Here is a 17,657-nt window from a genome sequence, read left to right as displayed (position 1 = left end):
TTTTCGTATAACATGTTCACAGCCATCGAATTGTATGACAATACGCACGGTACATTTGTTTTTAATTCGTTCAGAACAAGTCCAGATAAATGTTTTCTTATTTTTTCGTTCCAAATACATAGAAGAAGTAGCCGTCGACGTTTAACATGTCTTTTCCTTTATTGGACTTCACCACAGTTATATTTTCCATCATTTCACAAAAATATTTAGCACGTTTTTATTAATGAAATTGCAGTAACACATTGCTTAGTCAGTACATATGTATGTACTTATATGTATATGTAGGTACATAGTAAACTGAATCATTATGGTAGTACAAAAAAGTAAATGAAGAACAACAAACAGAGCAATAACAATAACAAATATAATCATGGTAGTACAAAAAAGTAAATGAACAACAACAAACAAAGAAATAACAATAACAAATACAATCATGCAATTGTAAAAAACTACTTACTAGGCAATAAAACATATGATTAAAGTGCGCACTTTTTGTTGTCACCACGCATTTTTAATCACTAATTACAGAATTTTGCCATTCAGAATTTTGCAATTTAGAATTTCGTTATCCAGAATTTTGAATTCCAGAATATTGACTTCCATAACTTTGATTCCCGGTGTTCCGACTTCCGGAATTATGAATGCAGAATTTCCAAAAAAGCAGAATTTTGACCCCAACCCTTATTTCTTCCTTGTTATTGTAATACAATAACATCGTCATCTTAATTCCCAGAATAGTTTTAATTTTTTTTGTTTTTTTTTTTCGTTTTTGATACTCTCGTTACACTGTTAAATTTTTTGTTTTTGTTGATAACAGCATTTCTTTTACTAAACTGTGTTATAATGTAGGTCGTGTTCAGTCATTTGTTAAACCACGTGTGTTGTTCAATTAATTCTTCAAAATCGTGAAAATGGAAAGTGATGATATACTTGTTTATAATATAATTCCGAGTTTGAGGAAAACCAGCAAATTATTACATATTCCAACAGAGGGACAAATTTATAAATTTAAATATTCTCAAAATAATACAAAATATTATAATTGTTATCAAAATGGATGTCCCGTCAATATTGCCGTGGATTTGAACAATGCGATACATTCCCGTAAAACAAAAAAAACTCAATAATGGATATGCCTACTGGCGAACCACGTCATTATTTAATAGATGGGACTTTTGGTGTAGTACCGATAAGTAGTTCCAATAGCTTTAAACAGCCAGAGAACGTAAAGTATAGAGAAGGTGCAGGTTCGACTGCGAACATTTGTTAGATTTTGTGCAAGGAATTCGCCGCCTTTGTTAACATTTTAGGTCGGAATTCGCCTCGTAATTTTAACATTTTTTACAATTCTCTCACATATTCTAACCGAGAATATGAAGAGACAGAAATATATGTATTCACGGCATATGATGACAAGGCATATATGTATGCCGAAGCATAGAATATGAAGAGTCAGAAATACACTCTCAACGAAGAATTTCGTTTTGCTTTTTTATATTTTGATCCATTTTGACAGCGAAAAATGTGTACAAAATACATCTCTCACACAGAGAACATAAACAAATTTTTTATGTTCTTGTCTCACATGCCCAAGAATATGAAGAGGCATAAATATATGTATGTACTTATGTATACATGCTCCTTATGATGCTCCCAACTACAGAATTGTGATATTTTCATGCTTCAATTTTTCTTTCATCTTGGGAATCGCAATGTATTCAAATATGTATGCTTTTGCGTTTTGCCGTCGGCAATTCAATATTGACATGTAAACATAATTATGATATGAGTATAATTTTGTGTGAATGCATGCACAGTAATATTTATAGTCAATTTGGACTTGTATATTTAATAATTTAATTTGATTTTTACATAATATACTATACTAATAAATATTTTTGTATTATGCTTCTTAGTATGTAATAGAAATTGAATTTATCACAACAATATATAAACATATCGTCTATCATATTAATCTTATTATCTACCCATATGATTGCATGTGTGTACATATGTATACGCATGCGCGCCTTCAGAAATTCAAATCATGATTTTATCATTTATCAATACATATACAGACATATTACATGAGCGCGGATTGATCTGCATGTTCATATACACACATTCATTCATACTTATATGTACATATATTTGTATACACTTCCGAGCAAATAATGCATAAGCATACAAACATACATATGCGTACACATGTGAATATGTCACCAACACAAAATTGAAGCATTGTTCTACAAAAGCAACAATTGCCTAAATAGCATAAGCATGGCAAGCCAATATGGCAGCCGAATTGGTAAATGTAGTAAATTTTACAATAAAAACGATTTCATTCATAAACGCAGGCGCAAATTCCACAAGCGACCTCGCTTCATTCATAAAAACAGACGCCGTAACATCTCCCCGAGCATGCCTTCGCCTACAAGCGTCTTTTCGCGACGATGGCAAAAGCTAAAAATCATAAATTGAAAAACTTTCTGATGATTCTTCACAGAAAGAAGTAACAAAAGTGGCAACATAGCCGTTGTCGATTTACAATATTTGTCTAAAATATTTCTCCGTGTCTTGCAAAAATCTGTGTCGATATGTATGTAAGCTCATACAAAAACATACAAATTTACGCTAGCTTGTGGGCGACGCTGTTCGAGCAGCAAGGGAAGCGGTAACAATCGGCGATCGTTTGTTAGTTTTTTTCGGCACAGCTCGGATTTCCTACCAACAACACAATGTTGTGGCGCTTTACCGTCGCGTCAGTGTTTCGACACATTGAAGTGCTGAAAACATTGAGCGCGACAGGCTGCAAACGAAAATTAGAATACATACGTTCTTAGGGACACAGTTATTGAGCCAGCTGCACAACTACATAACTGTGTCCATAAGAACGTGTGTATTTTAATATTTGACAGATGTCGCTTGCAGCCTGTCGTGCTCAATTTGTTCAGCACTTGACTCTTTGACAAAACGCAAGTTTCGGCCATTGGTTGACCGTGACAATGGAGATGCGAAAGAAGCGAGCGACACTTGTTATTATGAATGTACATATGTACATATGTATATGGCTCGCATTTGCTTTCGTAAACATACAGACAAATGTGCCAAAGAAATAATATATGTACATACATACATATATTACACAAATTCTATCGGCTCTGTTAGCCTCGCAATCCATCATACAGATTTCGATTTGCACCTTCTCTATACTTTACGTTCTCTGACTCTACCAGCAGTACGCCGAAATACATGCAACATCATATACATGCGCAATACTAGGCAAAATATTCGCCTAGGGGGCCCAGGATGTTTAAATGAGTTAAGCATCCCCCGACTCTACCTGGGAAAAACTGGAGCACCCTATCAAGACAGCATAATACACCACATCCGATGGGACCATCCACTTACATCAACACGCCACACCAACACAACTCACCACACCTGTACTCACTCAACAAAAAGGATGGACAACAGGACAGGGGTTCAATTCTGTCTAAGCACTTCGTTACACACATTCATTTATGTATATTAAATTCGCATATACTCTGCCTACGCTACTCTACCGCGATTCTACATTGTGATCTCGATAAGTGGAAAATAAATCGCCGGCAAGTCGTATTAGAACTCTCGCCGCCCCGCTCGTCGACATATACTTTTTATTAACATTTACATTAAAATTTATAATATAAAAAATTATAATTTCCTTCATCAAATTGTCGAAATACATACAAAATTTATGTTATCCTACATAAATTGTGTACCCTTTTATTCAGGTCTATTCCATAAAATATTTAACACTCCTGTTTTAAGAAATAACATACGTATGTACATATATGACTTCTTTCTTTTTAGGAAGGCGCATCAAAATTCTCCGTTTATAACGAAACCATTAAAACTACAAGCTTAATAGAATCGTTCCATGGGCAATTGGGTAAATTTCCTTTCGAAAAACGGAAGTTTTTATAAATTCATAGACTATTTACTAGATGTAGATGTGACAAAATCAATTGATTTCAAAAAATCATTGGACGGCAGTATTTCAATATATGTAGCAAAACTAAAAAGGCAAAAAACGCGAAAAAATTTGATTAAAACTTCTTCTTCTTTCTTCTTAATTGGCGTAGAAACCGCTTAAGCGATTATAGCCGAGTTAACAACAGCGCGCCAGTCGTTCCTTCTTTTCGCTACGTGGCGCCAATTGGATATTCCAAGCGAAGCCAGGTCGTTCTCCACTTGGTCCTTCCAACGGAGTGGAGGTCTTCCTCTTCCTCTGCTTCCCCCGGCGGGTACTGCGTCGAATATTTTCAGAGCTGGAGTGTTTTCGTCCATCCGGACAACATGACCTAGCCAGCGTAGCCGCTGTCTTTTAATTCGCTGAACTATGTCGATGTCGTCGTATATCTCGTACAGCTCATCGTTCCATCGAATGCGGTATTCGCCGTGGCTAACGCGCAAAGGACCATACATCTTTCGCAGAACTTTTCTCTCGAAAACTCGCAACGTCGACTCATCCGTTGTTGACATCGTCCAAGACTCTGCACCATACAGCAGGACGGGAATTATGAGTGACTTATAGAGTTTGGTTTTTGTTTGTCGAGAGAGGACTTTCCTTCTCAATTGCCTACTCAGTCCGAAGTAGCACCTGTTGGCAAGAGTTATCCTGCGTTGGATTTCTAGGCTGACATTGTTGGTGGTGTTTACGCTGGTTCCAAGATAGACGAAATTATCTACGGCTTCAAAGTTATGACTGTCAACAGTGACGTGAGTGCCAAGTCGCGAGTGCGACGACTGTTTGTTTGATGACAGGAGATATTTCGTCTTTCCCTCGTTCACTGTCAGACCCATTTTCTGTGCTTCCTTTTCCAGCCTGGAGAAAGCAGAACTAACGGCGCTTGTGTTGAGGCCGATGATATCAATATCATCGGCATACGCCAGCAGCTGTACACTCTTATAGAAGATGGTACCTTCTCTATTTAGTTCTGCGGCTCGAACTATTTTCTCCAAAAGCAGGTTGAAAAAGTCGCACGATAGGGAATCGCCTTGTCTGAAACCTCGTTTGGTATCGAACGGCTCGGCGAGGTCCTTCCCGATCCTGACGGAGCTTTTGGTGTTACTCAACGTCAGTTTACACAGCCGTATTAATGAAAACTATCTTAAGAAATTTGTAAAATGATATAATCAGTGAGAACGACTGTCTTAGCCAGTTAAGTTATAACTTATGTACATATATAATGAAGTGTCTTTGAACGCGATTCTGGAACAAGACAGTATAACGACGACGACAGGTGTTGAGAATGATGAGGTTGATCCAATAATTGATACCTTACCATCTGTCCTGCCTTGCACCATTGAAAATACTTTGACATGCATTATTAGTTATGAAAAACAAAGAAATATATTGTTATTGCCATGTAGTCATTTTAAAATTTGCAGTGATTGTTATGAAAAATTGGACGCGGAAAAAAAAGGAATTCTATGTCAACTTTATGTCCAGTGTGTCGGACCACTGTTCAAGAAGCCAAAAACATTTTTGTCTAATTTTCTTTCGTTTATTTTGATTTGGGGTTCTTTTTTTGAATTATTAATATTCCATTAATTTTTCTTAATATGAAAATTTTTTGTTGAATTATTAATGTTCTATTAATTTTTGTTAATATGAAATTCTTTTTCTGAATTATTTATGTTCTATTAACTTTGGTTAACGTGAAATTTGTGTGTAACTATTTAATAAAATACAAAAAGAGTTAGAATATTATTGTTTTATTAAAAAAAATGAAAGGGCAATAAGGCCTTTAAGGCTTTATTTGTCTTTCGAAGTGTAATAAAGCCTTTTTTGAAATAAAGGCCTTATTTCACAAGGCGCTATTGCACCCTGCCACTTAATTCTATGAATTACAAAACATGTAGGAAACTGGAACCGCAGCTGTTCATACGTTGTGGTTCCTTCTATTGCCGACTTTGTTTGTTTAGTCTATTTGCAGCTAGCATCTGATTGCGAGCCCTGCCAACTGGCGTGGGAGCATAATGACTTCAAGGTTGATGGGAATCATCCAAAACTGCTGATGTCGCATGTTCCCTGCGAATGGATTTAGCGTAGCGATGTGATGTTTGGAGTGGAAGTCATGGCGTGGGAGTCATGTGTTAACTCCTCCCTCTCTTAAGTATAATCGTCCGCGATTATTCGCTGTTATTTGTATCATTTGCATTGACCTGCCTCAATATTTCTTCAATGACTAGGTCATTACTTTGTTGAGTTTGCCTCCTCATTATAAGTTTAATCGTTGTACGTTTACAAAATTTTGCAACAATTATGATGAATTGAATCATTGTGACAACGCGTAAAATTATCTCCATGCTACTGTGGTTTGTTTATATCTTTTGGTTTATGTTTGATATTCTTTTCATATTTTTAAATGTCAATGTTTTCCAAGGTTAGTTCTTCCAACTCTTTTACTATGTTTAATTTCTGTAAACCGGGGTGCTCTTGTTTTCGAAAATTGTATTTTTGATTGTTACTTTATCCTCAAGTATTACTAAATGTGTTCCATTTATAGTTATTTTTTCATTAAATCCATCTAGTATTATAAATTTATCATTATTTAATATTATTATGCCCTCTCTTACATTGTAGATTTTTTTATAGTTTTTAGCATAACTAATGTTACAATGCGCTGTGTTTTTGTTGAGCAGATCTAATAAACAATTCGATTTATCCTCTATTTGACAAAAATTAATGACTGTTTTATTATTACAATTTTTTAATAATTTAAAGTGTCCTCCTCTCTTTCCAACGGTCCTGTAGTCTAACTGTAGTATCTTGTCTTTTCGAATTACAGGCTCAATAAGAAATTTCTGATAAAAATCATTTACTAAGGGATACTGTATTAATGAAGTATATCGTTTCGTTATTCTGCATTACCTTAAGTTTAGAATTACTTAGTAGATATATTTGTTATGCTAATTTTATCTCTTAAGCCTGCATTTATATCTATGAGTTCATTGTCTGTTAATAAAAGTGGGTTAACTACATCCATTTTAATCAACATTACTGAATAAATAATATTTTCTAATTCTAATATGATAATATTATTTCTATGTGAAATAAGTTCAAAATTGTTATCCTCTTTTGTTATTCCATTATCATTTCTTAGTTCATTTATTCTTTCCATTATCTGATTGATTTTATTAGTGATTTCTGCATTTATTATTAACTGATCGTTACTGGATTCTATTAGTGCCTCAGTTTTTTTTCTACTTCATTGAAATCATAAAAATCCGGTGAACCGGCGACAAATTTAAGTGCCGATTCTAGTAAGTTTATACCGCGTGAATACCTATGATGTAAAGTCAACATATTTACTAGTCTTATTACTTGTTGCGACTCTATTTCTATTGTTTTCTGTAGTTCTGGATATGAGAAACGTTCTGCTATGTGGAGATTTTCATAGGCCATTTTTACAAAATTATTTAGTTACGTTTTGTGTATGAGAAATTTTGTGTCATTATAAGTTGCGACTTCTCCATCCTCTATAGCAGTGTTTCCCAAAGTGGGCGATGACGCCCCCTTGCCGGCGCTGCAGGTGTCAAGGGGGGCGGTAAGAGACCCAGAAAGAAAATGTTGGCGTTGTGTAGAGATCTGAGGGGTTATTTGTGATTTTATTTAGCTCTCGACTCTCACCAACAACTTGTGAACATTAACTAATATGAATTAAAAGATTGCTCAATTTCGGTTCTATATTTCTCTCCGCGTAGTTCATATATCTGTCCTATTTTATTGAATATAGAAAAAATGAAAATCATGTCAATCGGTAGCTCCGTTTCATAACGGGGCATCTCGACAGGATAGAATTTATAGAATACTAACTGCCAAACGTATTGCTATTGCCATTGCCAAATCTGTATGTGGGCATTTGCTATCATAATATAATCATTTGCGCAAAGGTGTAGGGTAGGTAGGTTCGAGCTGATGTAGCGCATGCTTTGAGCTCTTGAATAATTTATTTTATCACTTGCGAAATGACGTCGGGTAGGTAGCTGATGTAGGGCACGTTTTGAGCTCTTGAACTTAAATCTTTTATGCGGAAAATAAAAAAAGGATCTTTATCCTTTCTTACAAATTTATTTCTGGGAAAAATAAGATAATAAGAAAAGGAGAAAGATCCTTTTTCACTAATGTATTTCTAGGAAAAATAAGAATTCATATTTTTGGACTACTATGTATATAACAATTGTGCTTAAGCATTCCTATATAAACAATGTAATATTTATTTTATATTCATTTGTGGTTTTGCGCGCACTAGATGAGCATTACTTACGCCTCCTTTACACTACTCGCGAAGTTAAACGTATTTCTCAAAGCAAAACAATGTCGGAAGTAAAAAAGAAGAGACGGCAATACTGTGCGGAATACATTAAATTCGGATTCATTGAAAATCCCACAAACCCATCCTCGCCTTTGTGTCTTCTATGTCTAAAAACATTTTCGAATGAAGCAATGAAGCCTTCAAGACTGCAAGATCATTTGAATAAAGTGCATCCAGATAAGAGAGACAAGAATGTAGCACATTTTCAAGACCTAGAGAAGAAGCATAATACTCAGCCAAGTGTAGCAAAACTATTTTCGGCGGTTGCTAAGCAAGATGACGACGGAATTCGAGCTTCGTACAATATCTCTTTGTTAATTGCTCAAAAAGGCAAACCACTTACGAGTAACATCGGAGAAGAGTTAATATTGCCAGCAATAAATTAAGTAATAACTACCGTGCTTCATAAACCGGCCGCAGATATTATCCGAAAAATTCCTTTGAGTAATAATTCCGTGCAAAGACGAATTGATGAAATGGCTGAAAACATTGAAGAATCATTGTACGATCACCTGAGGTGAAGTCAATTTTCAATTCAGCTGGATGAGTCCACTTTACCAACTAATGAAGCATTGTTGTTCTCTTACGTGAGTTTTATTAAAGATGAGAAAATATGTGAAGAACTATTATTTGATAGAAATTTAGAGACCGATACAAAAGGCGAAACCATATTCAATATATTGGAAAAGTTTTGCGATGAGAAAGAAATTCCTTTGAAAAATTTCAGTTGCTACGGATGGCGCTCCGGCTATGACAGGGTGCCATAAAGGCTTCATAGCGTACTTAAAAAATAAAATTCCAGATGTCCGTGGTGTACATTGCGTTATTCATAGACAACATTTAGTTGCTAGAAACTTAAGTGAAAAACTATTTCAATCACTGCAATACTATGTCATCAAAGCAGTCAATAAAATCCGCAACAGCTCTTTGAATGATAGATTATTTCATCAGCTTTGTGTTACTAATAACGAGGATTTCAATCGTTAGTTGTTTCATACTGAAGTTCGTTGGCTATCAAGAGGCAATTGTCTGACTCGATTCTATAACCTGTTTGACTCTGTTATAGAGTTCTTGAAAACTAAAGATACAGAATTTCAAGACAAGCTCATAACATCAAAGAATGATATAGCTTACATGACAGACCTGTATAAATTGTTCAACGACATGAATCTCCAACTGCAGGGCGATAAACTAAATTTAATTAAAACAAAAAACGTCGTTGCTGCTTTCGCAGCCAAACTGCTTCTACACAAAAAGAATCTGGGCAGACGTGAGTTTCACAATTTTCCGAATTTATCAATATCATGCAGTAACGACGACCTGTTTGCCTACTGCCAACAGGCAAACACATTGACTTCACCGAACGATACCAGGATATTTTGAACTTGGAAATACCAGACTGGGTGTTGGATCCGTTTTCAAATGTCAACACAGCAATGTCACCTCAGCTGGAAGAAGAACTTATAGAATTGACAACAAACGAGCAAATAAAAATACAGTTCAAAAATGGTTACCAAGAATTTTGGCTACAAACACCGATCTCGCAATCGTACCCTGGATTCTGGTCAATCGTTCAACGATTCTTGATAGCATTCCCATCGTCATATTTGTGTGAACGTGGATTTAGTGCTGTGACAACACTGCTTACTAAAATGGAAATTGTTTGCTTGTTACCGAACGTGGCGACTTGCGACTGTTCTTAAGTAAATTGGAACCTGATATTAACAAACTTATTAAACAGCATCAGATTCATCCTTCACATTAGTTTTTATATATGGATCGATTATTTTAGTTTTATTTTTAATAAAATATTCTCTGTTTTAATACTATAAAGTTGTGTTTCAATAATCATTATTATTGGCAGGTGGAGCCCGTAAGGGTTAACTTGAGACCCAGGCGCCGTTGTATGTTACCTACTGCGCTCAGGTTTCAAGTTGCTGGTTATAGTAAAAGTTTCGTTTAGAATTCACCGTTAATATACATATATAGGTTACAATAATTAATTTGAAGTTATAGTGGTTTTTAAATAGGTGAAAAAATGGAGGCGCTAAAAAATATTTATTCTCAAATATATATAAACAAAATAAGTTTGGGAACCACTGCTCTATAGGTATGTAGAACGACCTAGAGTAGTCTATTATCTTTGCTGAAGCAATTGTAAGCCAGAACCTGAAATGAACGAATATTGTCTTTATGAACTTTTTTTCCGCTTATTTTAACAGTTGTACCTAAATCCTCCTGAACTACTTTCTCTACGTCAATATTTGATAACTTATTTCCTAGTCGTTTATTTACTTTAACGTAGACAATATCTCCGTTTTTATATGTTTTATATTTAGTTTTTTTATTATGAAATATTAAATCATTTGCTTGTTTTTTTCTAAGTTTTCCATCTATATCCTTATATCCTTATATGATAATTCTTTCCCATAAATTATATCTATTGGCTTATAGTCTGTGACCGAATGAATTGAATTTTAATGGTTGCTAATAAGATTATTTCCACGACATCACTTGAGTTCCCTTCGTTTTTTATGTATCTACCAATTTCTGTGAGTGTACTATGGAATCGCTCCACGTGACCATTTGACTTGCTATGGTGAGGTGGGACCTCATATTGCTGTATATTATGGTTATTTTTAATGTAATTTTTAATTGTTTCTGACTTAAGTGCTGGCTCGTTGTCACACACTATAATCTTCGTTTTAGGGAATATGTTTAATATTTCCATAATGCCTACTTTTATATCAATAATTGTGTGTGTTTCTAATTTTTTTTACTACTGCGAATTTGGAAAATTTATCGACACATGTCAAGAATGAATTCTTTGCCGTCGAGTAAATATCTATATGTAAAATTTCCCCTGGATAAGTTGGAATAGGAGTTTCTTAAATTTTTTGTCTGTCTTGTTTCCTATTATATGACTTAATGACCTCGTTTAACCTTTTCCTAATGTTTGGGAAAAAATAATCTTCTGTTATTTGCTTATAATTTTCTTTTGCAATTCTGTGTGCCCTGTTGTGTTCAGCAACTAAAGTTTCTTCTTGATCGTCTTTGTTAGTTACATCAATCACAATTTTCTGAGTGTACACGAATTTAATACCTGAAAAGTTCTTTAATAGTATTTGTTGTATCTCTCCGAGATCAATTTCTTCGCAGTAAAGTACATTAACTACATCAGGATTAATTGTTTCTTTTAGTAATTTTATAAGATTTTGTTCATCCGTAAAGTTTATCTCATGTCGAATGAGTTTCTGAAACAAAATTTTTGTCTGTTTACTGTTACTATCGCGTTTACTTATTATTAATTGGTTCCTAAAACTATTTCAGGGAGTTTGTATTATTCTAATTGTATTTGTTAAAGAAATTTCGGAATGGGAACAGGACTCAGTTAGGTGGTTTAAGTGTTGCCTTGACAGAGCGTCTGCTACAACATTTAAATTGCCGTGTTTATAAAAATTGTTGGGGCGAACTCTTCTATAAAAGCTCTCCATCTTTTTATTTTTGCATTTGGATTTTTGTCTGACATTGAAAATGTGAGAGGTTGGTGATCGGTAAAAATATTGAGTCCTTTGCATCCATATAAGTAATTTCTTAAATTTTTTATAGCCCACGCTATAGCCAGTAATTCCTTTTCATTTACTACATAGTTGACTTCTGTTTTAGACAGTGTTCTTGAAATGAATGTGATTGGGCGTTTATTTTGTGATAAGACCGCACCAGTAGCCTGATATGACGCATCAGTCGTCAGATCAAAGGGCTTATTAAAATCTGGGTAGAGAAGTATTACTTCTTCAGACGTAAGAATTTCTTTTAGTTTCTCAAATGCTTTTCGTCCTTCTATATCTAATTCAACGGGTATTTTCTTCGACTGGTTTGCGCTTACATTGCCATTTACACCCCTCAGGAATTTTGTGAGAGGTTTTGCTACGTCAGCGTACCCCTTAATGAATCTTCTATAACATCGTGTCAGACCCAAAAACGCTCAGAGACTTCGAACAGTTTTCGGTTCTTCATACTGAAGGATAGCTTTCACCTTATCGGGTGAAGTTTTAAGCCCATCCTTTGATACAACGAATCTTAAAAATTCCGTTTCTTCTCTAAAAAATTTCGATTTTTCTAAAATTACCTTCTTATTTGCATTATTTAGTAAAGTTAAAATTTCTTGCAAATGCTTTAGGTGTTCGTTTTCATTTTCCGAATATATTATTATATCGTCGACATAGACATGACATGTTTTCCCTATTTTGGATCTTAACACATCATCTATGGTCCGTTGGAAAATACTTGGCCATTTGAGGCCAAATGGCATGCGACAAAATTCGTGTTTTCCATTATTGATGTTAAAAGCTTTTTTTTTCCTATCTTTTTCGTGCAGTAGAATTTGGTGGAAACCCGCTTTGAGGTCTAGCGTAGTGAAAAACTTGGCCTTGCCTAAATTCGATAAGATAACTGAGGTATCCGGTATGGGATATTTATCATTGGCCGTTATGTTATTTAATTTCCTAAAATCTATGACCAGTCTTTTCTTTTTTTGGCCGTTGTCGTCTATACCCTTCTTGCCCACTACCCATACAGGGTTGATATAGGGCGACTTGGAAGGTTGGATGATTCCGTTTATTAATAATTCATTAATCTCTTTATTAATAAATTCACTTACCGCCATTGGGTATGGATAGCTTTTACTATAAACGGGTTCCTTCGTCGATGTGCTTATAGTAGCTAATTTGTATTGTATGTTAATTTGACGTTTGGGTCCGCAAAAACTTTCTCATTTTTACTTAATATTTCGTAAAACCAGGTCTTTACATATGAAGGCAGGTAATGCTCTAACTCCAATTGATTCACCTCCGCGAGACTTCTAAGTCTCTCCTTTTTTGTATCAATAATTCCACCTATTTGTTTAAGAAAATAGTATCCCATAATACCATCGAACGATTGAAGTTCGGGTAATATATAAAAGTACGAGTACTTGTGGAACACGTTTATTAGACATTTTTGATCTATGATCAATTTACTGTTCACTGTCTTTAAGATAAACGGTTTCCCAAGTTTTTTAATCCCTTTTAAAAATGTTACCTTCTTAATGTAATTCTTGGCACTACCTGTGTCCAAGAGAAATCTAAGCAGCTTACAATTTAAGCGCTTTTCTATATATGGCAGCCGCGATTCTAATCTAAAAAATTGCATTCGTCTGTTTCGACGTGATTAATGCTCTGCATTTTGTTGGGTACTTGCTGTATACCATCGGCAGGGCTGTTTTTCACCTGTGTTGGGCTTTCCCCTAGACCGTTAAAAACATTTGATCTGCTTTTATTGTAGTTATTTACTGCCTTGCCGTTTTGGAAAGAAGTATTACACGGTGTTCTCCTTACAAATCAGGAAGTGCTTGGGTCAACCTCCATTGGCATAGGGGTTTGATTTTTATTATTTCCCTGATTCGTTGTATTAGATGCACTTTGGTAGTACGGAGAGTAATTGTATCTTTGAATCTTGTGTCGGGCATTATTTGGCACAAGTTCTTGGGCTAATGCCAGCGCACTAGACAGGTTACTTGATTTTAAAGAAAACAAAATATTACATAATGGTTTATTCAACCCAGATATAAAAACACGAAGCTCGTCACTACGGTATTTGTCGTTAATGATGTAATTAGTTCGGAATTTCCCTCGTGAGACATAATTATTTTGTTTATGATAAGGGTTAATTTTTTCTCTACCTTCTCATATAATTTGGTAACACTTGAGGGGCCTTGTCTTAAAGTCGATAACTCCTGTTCTATTAGGTAAATTGGTCGCTTATCTGCGAACGTGAAGTCAAGTCTGGCTATTATAGCTTGAAAATTTAATACCGTGTTAAAGGAGGCCAACGTGGCATCAGCACGACCTACAACTTTGTTTCTTACAATTGCAACGGCTTCATAATATTTAGAGCTACCTCTATAGGGCGCAAATAGTTTGTGTGCGGCAAATGCCGCTTGCCTCCACGAAACATAACGTGTCTCGTCCCCGTTAAATTCAGGTAATGTTTTGACAATGTCTAAAGGCTCTTCGCAAGTCACACCACTAACTACGAAAATTGATTCGTATTCTTTAACTGGATTTGGTTTTTCTAACTTGCTCACTCTTTCCGTTATCTCATTTATGTTTGCTTGTACCGATTGCGTAACTTTACTTGCAAAGGCATCAAATAGTTCCCTAATTTGTGCTTCGTTCATTTTGGACTTATTTCACCTTTTTTTATGGTACGAATAAAACGTTTTATAATAACTATTCACTTTTGTTAACAAGCTTTTTGAACAAGCTTTTCACTGTTTTACTAATTATAATTCTTACACTAGTTTCAGCATGGTGTCCCTTTTCCAGAATTCCATGTCCGTTTGTAGGTGGGTGGTGTCCTTTTTTCCAGGATTCTATGTCCTTTTGTGCTGCGTTGGGCGCCAGTTAAATAAGTCCTTTGGTGCCAGTTGCGTTTGTACTCGCTATTCGCTCGACTTGGTGAACAAGCTCAAACAGTTCCAAGTGGGCTGTTGTTGGTTGAAAACTTATTAAAGTATACTTTGAATAAAATCAAACTTGATTGCTTGGCTGCTAAAGACTTACTGGCTTTATTGAGAATATAATTTTGTGGCTTAACTTAAAATTGAACTAACAGCTACCTATGTGTTAGTTCATATACCTTATTCTATGTACTTAATTCTATGAATTACAAAACATGTAGGAAACTGGAACCGCAGCTCTTCATACGTTGTGGTTCCTTTTATTGCCGACTTTGTTTGTTTAGTCTATTGGCAGCTAGCATCTGATTGCGAGCGCTGCCAACTGGCGTGGAAGCATAATGACTTCAAGATTGATGGGAATCATCCAAAACTGCTGATGTCGCATGTTCCCTGCGAATGGATTTAGCGTAGTGATGTGATGTTTAGAGTGGAAGTCATGGCGTGGGAGTCATGTGTTAACTTAATTATATATTTAAAACCACGCTTACTTTTTTCAGCCTACACACGTCTTATTGCCGCTTTGGAAACACAAAGTGCACCAAAATGATTTATTTTTTTCCTGTTCTCAAAATTCTCAAGTCTTTTAACCTCTAGAAAATAGTATCCTGCAAAATCTCGTTAAGCTTAGACCACGCACAACTCTTCAAAACGCACTCATTCTTTTTGTTTAACCCTTGTGTTGCCACCCGGGTACCCGGGTACCCACCGCAGTGTATTTTGTTGAATAATATTTTTTCTAAAAAAGATAGGCTAAAATCCTCTTGGATCCCCATGGTTTAATCGATTATCTAGTGAATTGCCCATTATACATAGTTTAAATTGTTTTCTAACTTCGGAAATGTTACATTTTAAAATAAGAACACGTCTCAGCCACCCGGGTACCCGGGTACCCCGATAGAAATTCGTGTAATACATTACGATTATAATTTTATTTTATATCTAAAAGGAGTAAATAAGTATTTATATACTAACTATAACAAATTATGTTCATTTCTAATTATTTATTGATATTTCATTCAAAATTTTTCAATTTTTTTGTTCAAATTATTACTTATATTTCACTATGTAAAAAGCTAAAAATTCATTTCATTTTTTTTTCATTTCATTCATTCATTTTTTTTAATTTCATGTCGCAAAATAATATTATTATTATTATTATATTTTAAGAATTAATTAAAAAATTAAGAAAAATTAAAAATTAATTATTGCAATGTAAACATTTAGAAATGTTCACCGAATGCTGATCGCATACGGGCTTATCGCACTCAACGCAGGATTTCCGTGTCTTTCGGCGTTTGCGAATAGGCTGCTCGTTACAAATGTAACAAGATCCAATAACAGCTTTTCTCCCAGTGGCGTCTCGACGTTGGTCATTTCTGAGTACCACCTCTACTATTGGCCTTTCAAAGAAACTTTCGACTGCGATTTTAGTAGAGTGGTTTCGCATTATTTGCTGATTCGGCGCTCGCTCTTCGATCATCGGCATTGCTAACTCTTCTGACAATTGTCGAAGAAAAAGTCTTCGTCTGTTCATTTTCTTACGAAGCATGCTGTTATTTTCATAATAGGTTGACATAGGCAGCTACACCTGCAATGTCGAGGATATTGAAAAAGAAAGCCAACGGCCATCTACACGTTCGCCGTTGGGTGGAATACCTCGAACACATTTGATCCATGGTGTCAACTCCAGCTTTTGTTTGATTATAAAACAAAATAATTTCTGGTTTTTTGTGAGGTGCATCAGAAATTTCATAACCGTAGTGCATCGTACTAAGAAGTATTGCAGCTTTGTTTTTCTTTGGAACGTATGAGCAGATAGTAGCTTTTTCATGAAATCCGAAAAGAGTTGACAGTACTTCTCTAGACCTTGATGGTTTCATATTTTGAGGTATAAACGTCTTATTTTTTTCAATGTACCGACGATAGCAAGTTTCCAAGATAACAGAGTCTCCGCCAAAGGTAAAGTTGTGAAAAATCTGTCCATGGTTATATTTCGGCAAGATCCTTTATAATCGCTGACCAGGTCTTTGACAACTCGTTCTGCTTGATTGACTTCTCGAGAATTACCTTGTTTACCTGTATACAAAATCCCTTTCAGTGGATAAGCATTACTTGCATCGCACAACCAAAATACTTTCAGACCGTATTTAGCAGGCTTGGATGGCATATACTGAGTAAACTTAGTTCTTCCTCTGAAAGGGTAGAGCTGTTCGTCGATGGTCACATGATCTGTGTTTGAGTTATTTGCGCCAGCAGATATCAATACTCCAAAAAAGGAATACATCTCTGTCACTGTTACTTTTTTCCATACACGAGGTTCATTTTCTGGATGTTGTTTGATGTAAACTCGATACACGGCTTCTGCTTTTTTATTCGTGCAGCGAACAATAATATCGACCATTTCCAACGTGATATTTTTTTTTTTTCTGACGCTTCAATACCGTCCGGAAACCAATCGTCGTCCTCGCTGTCTGACGGATTTTCACTGTCGATCGCGGCGTCAACGTCCTCATCCAATTTTCTGATATACGCCTCTTTTTGAGCCTCGCTCAATCTAAATAAAAATAAACTTGAGTTTTACAATAATATTACATTTTGAATAATATCAAATATATACGGTGGGTTTTAACAATATGAATACGAAAAATACGAATAAAATAATTTTTTTCGATGAGTGTGGGCTACATACAGTAGTAAAATGTATTTTCGTATATTCTTGCATATAGCATCAAATAATATTTTATTCATATTTTTCGCATTCAATTTTCGATAAAATTAAAAACCACGATGGG

At 35.1% G+C, this 17,657-nt stretch overlaps 1 protein-coding gene across 2 annotated transcripts in view; it reads left to right on the top strand.

The window, feature by feature from the left end:
* Positions 1 to 17,657, top strand: part of LOC120779501 (procathepsin L-like) — a 227,552-nt gene that overhangs the window by 27,055 nt on the left and 182,840 nt on the right. For both annotated transcript variants that reach the window (XM_040111795.1, XM_040111794.1), the window contains exon 2: positions 3,856 to 3,934. In XM_040111795.1, the coding sequence (XP_039967729.1) occupies positions 3,923 to 3,934 (12 nt within the window). In that variant the 5' untranslated portion in view covers positions 3,856 to 3,922. The remainder of the gene's footprint in view (positions 1 to 3,855; positions 3,935 to 17,657) is intronic.

This window comes from Bactrocera tryoni, unplaced genomic scaffold (genome assembly GCF_016617805.1).
Source record: "Bactrocera tryoni isolate S06 unplaced genomic scaffold, CSIRO_BtryS06_freeze2 scaffold_11, whole genome shotgun sequence".
Lineage (NCBI taxonomy): Eukaryota > Metazoa > Arthropoda > Insecta > Diptera > Tephritidae > Bactrocera > Bactrocera tryoni.
Note: the sequence above shows the minus strand (reverse complement) of the source record. Positions and strands in the feature narration are given on the sequence as shown.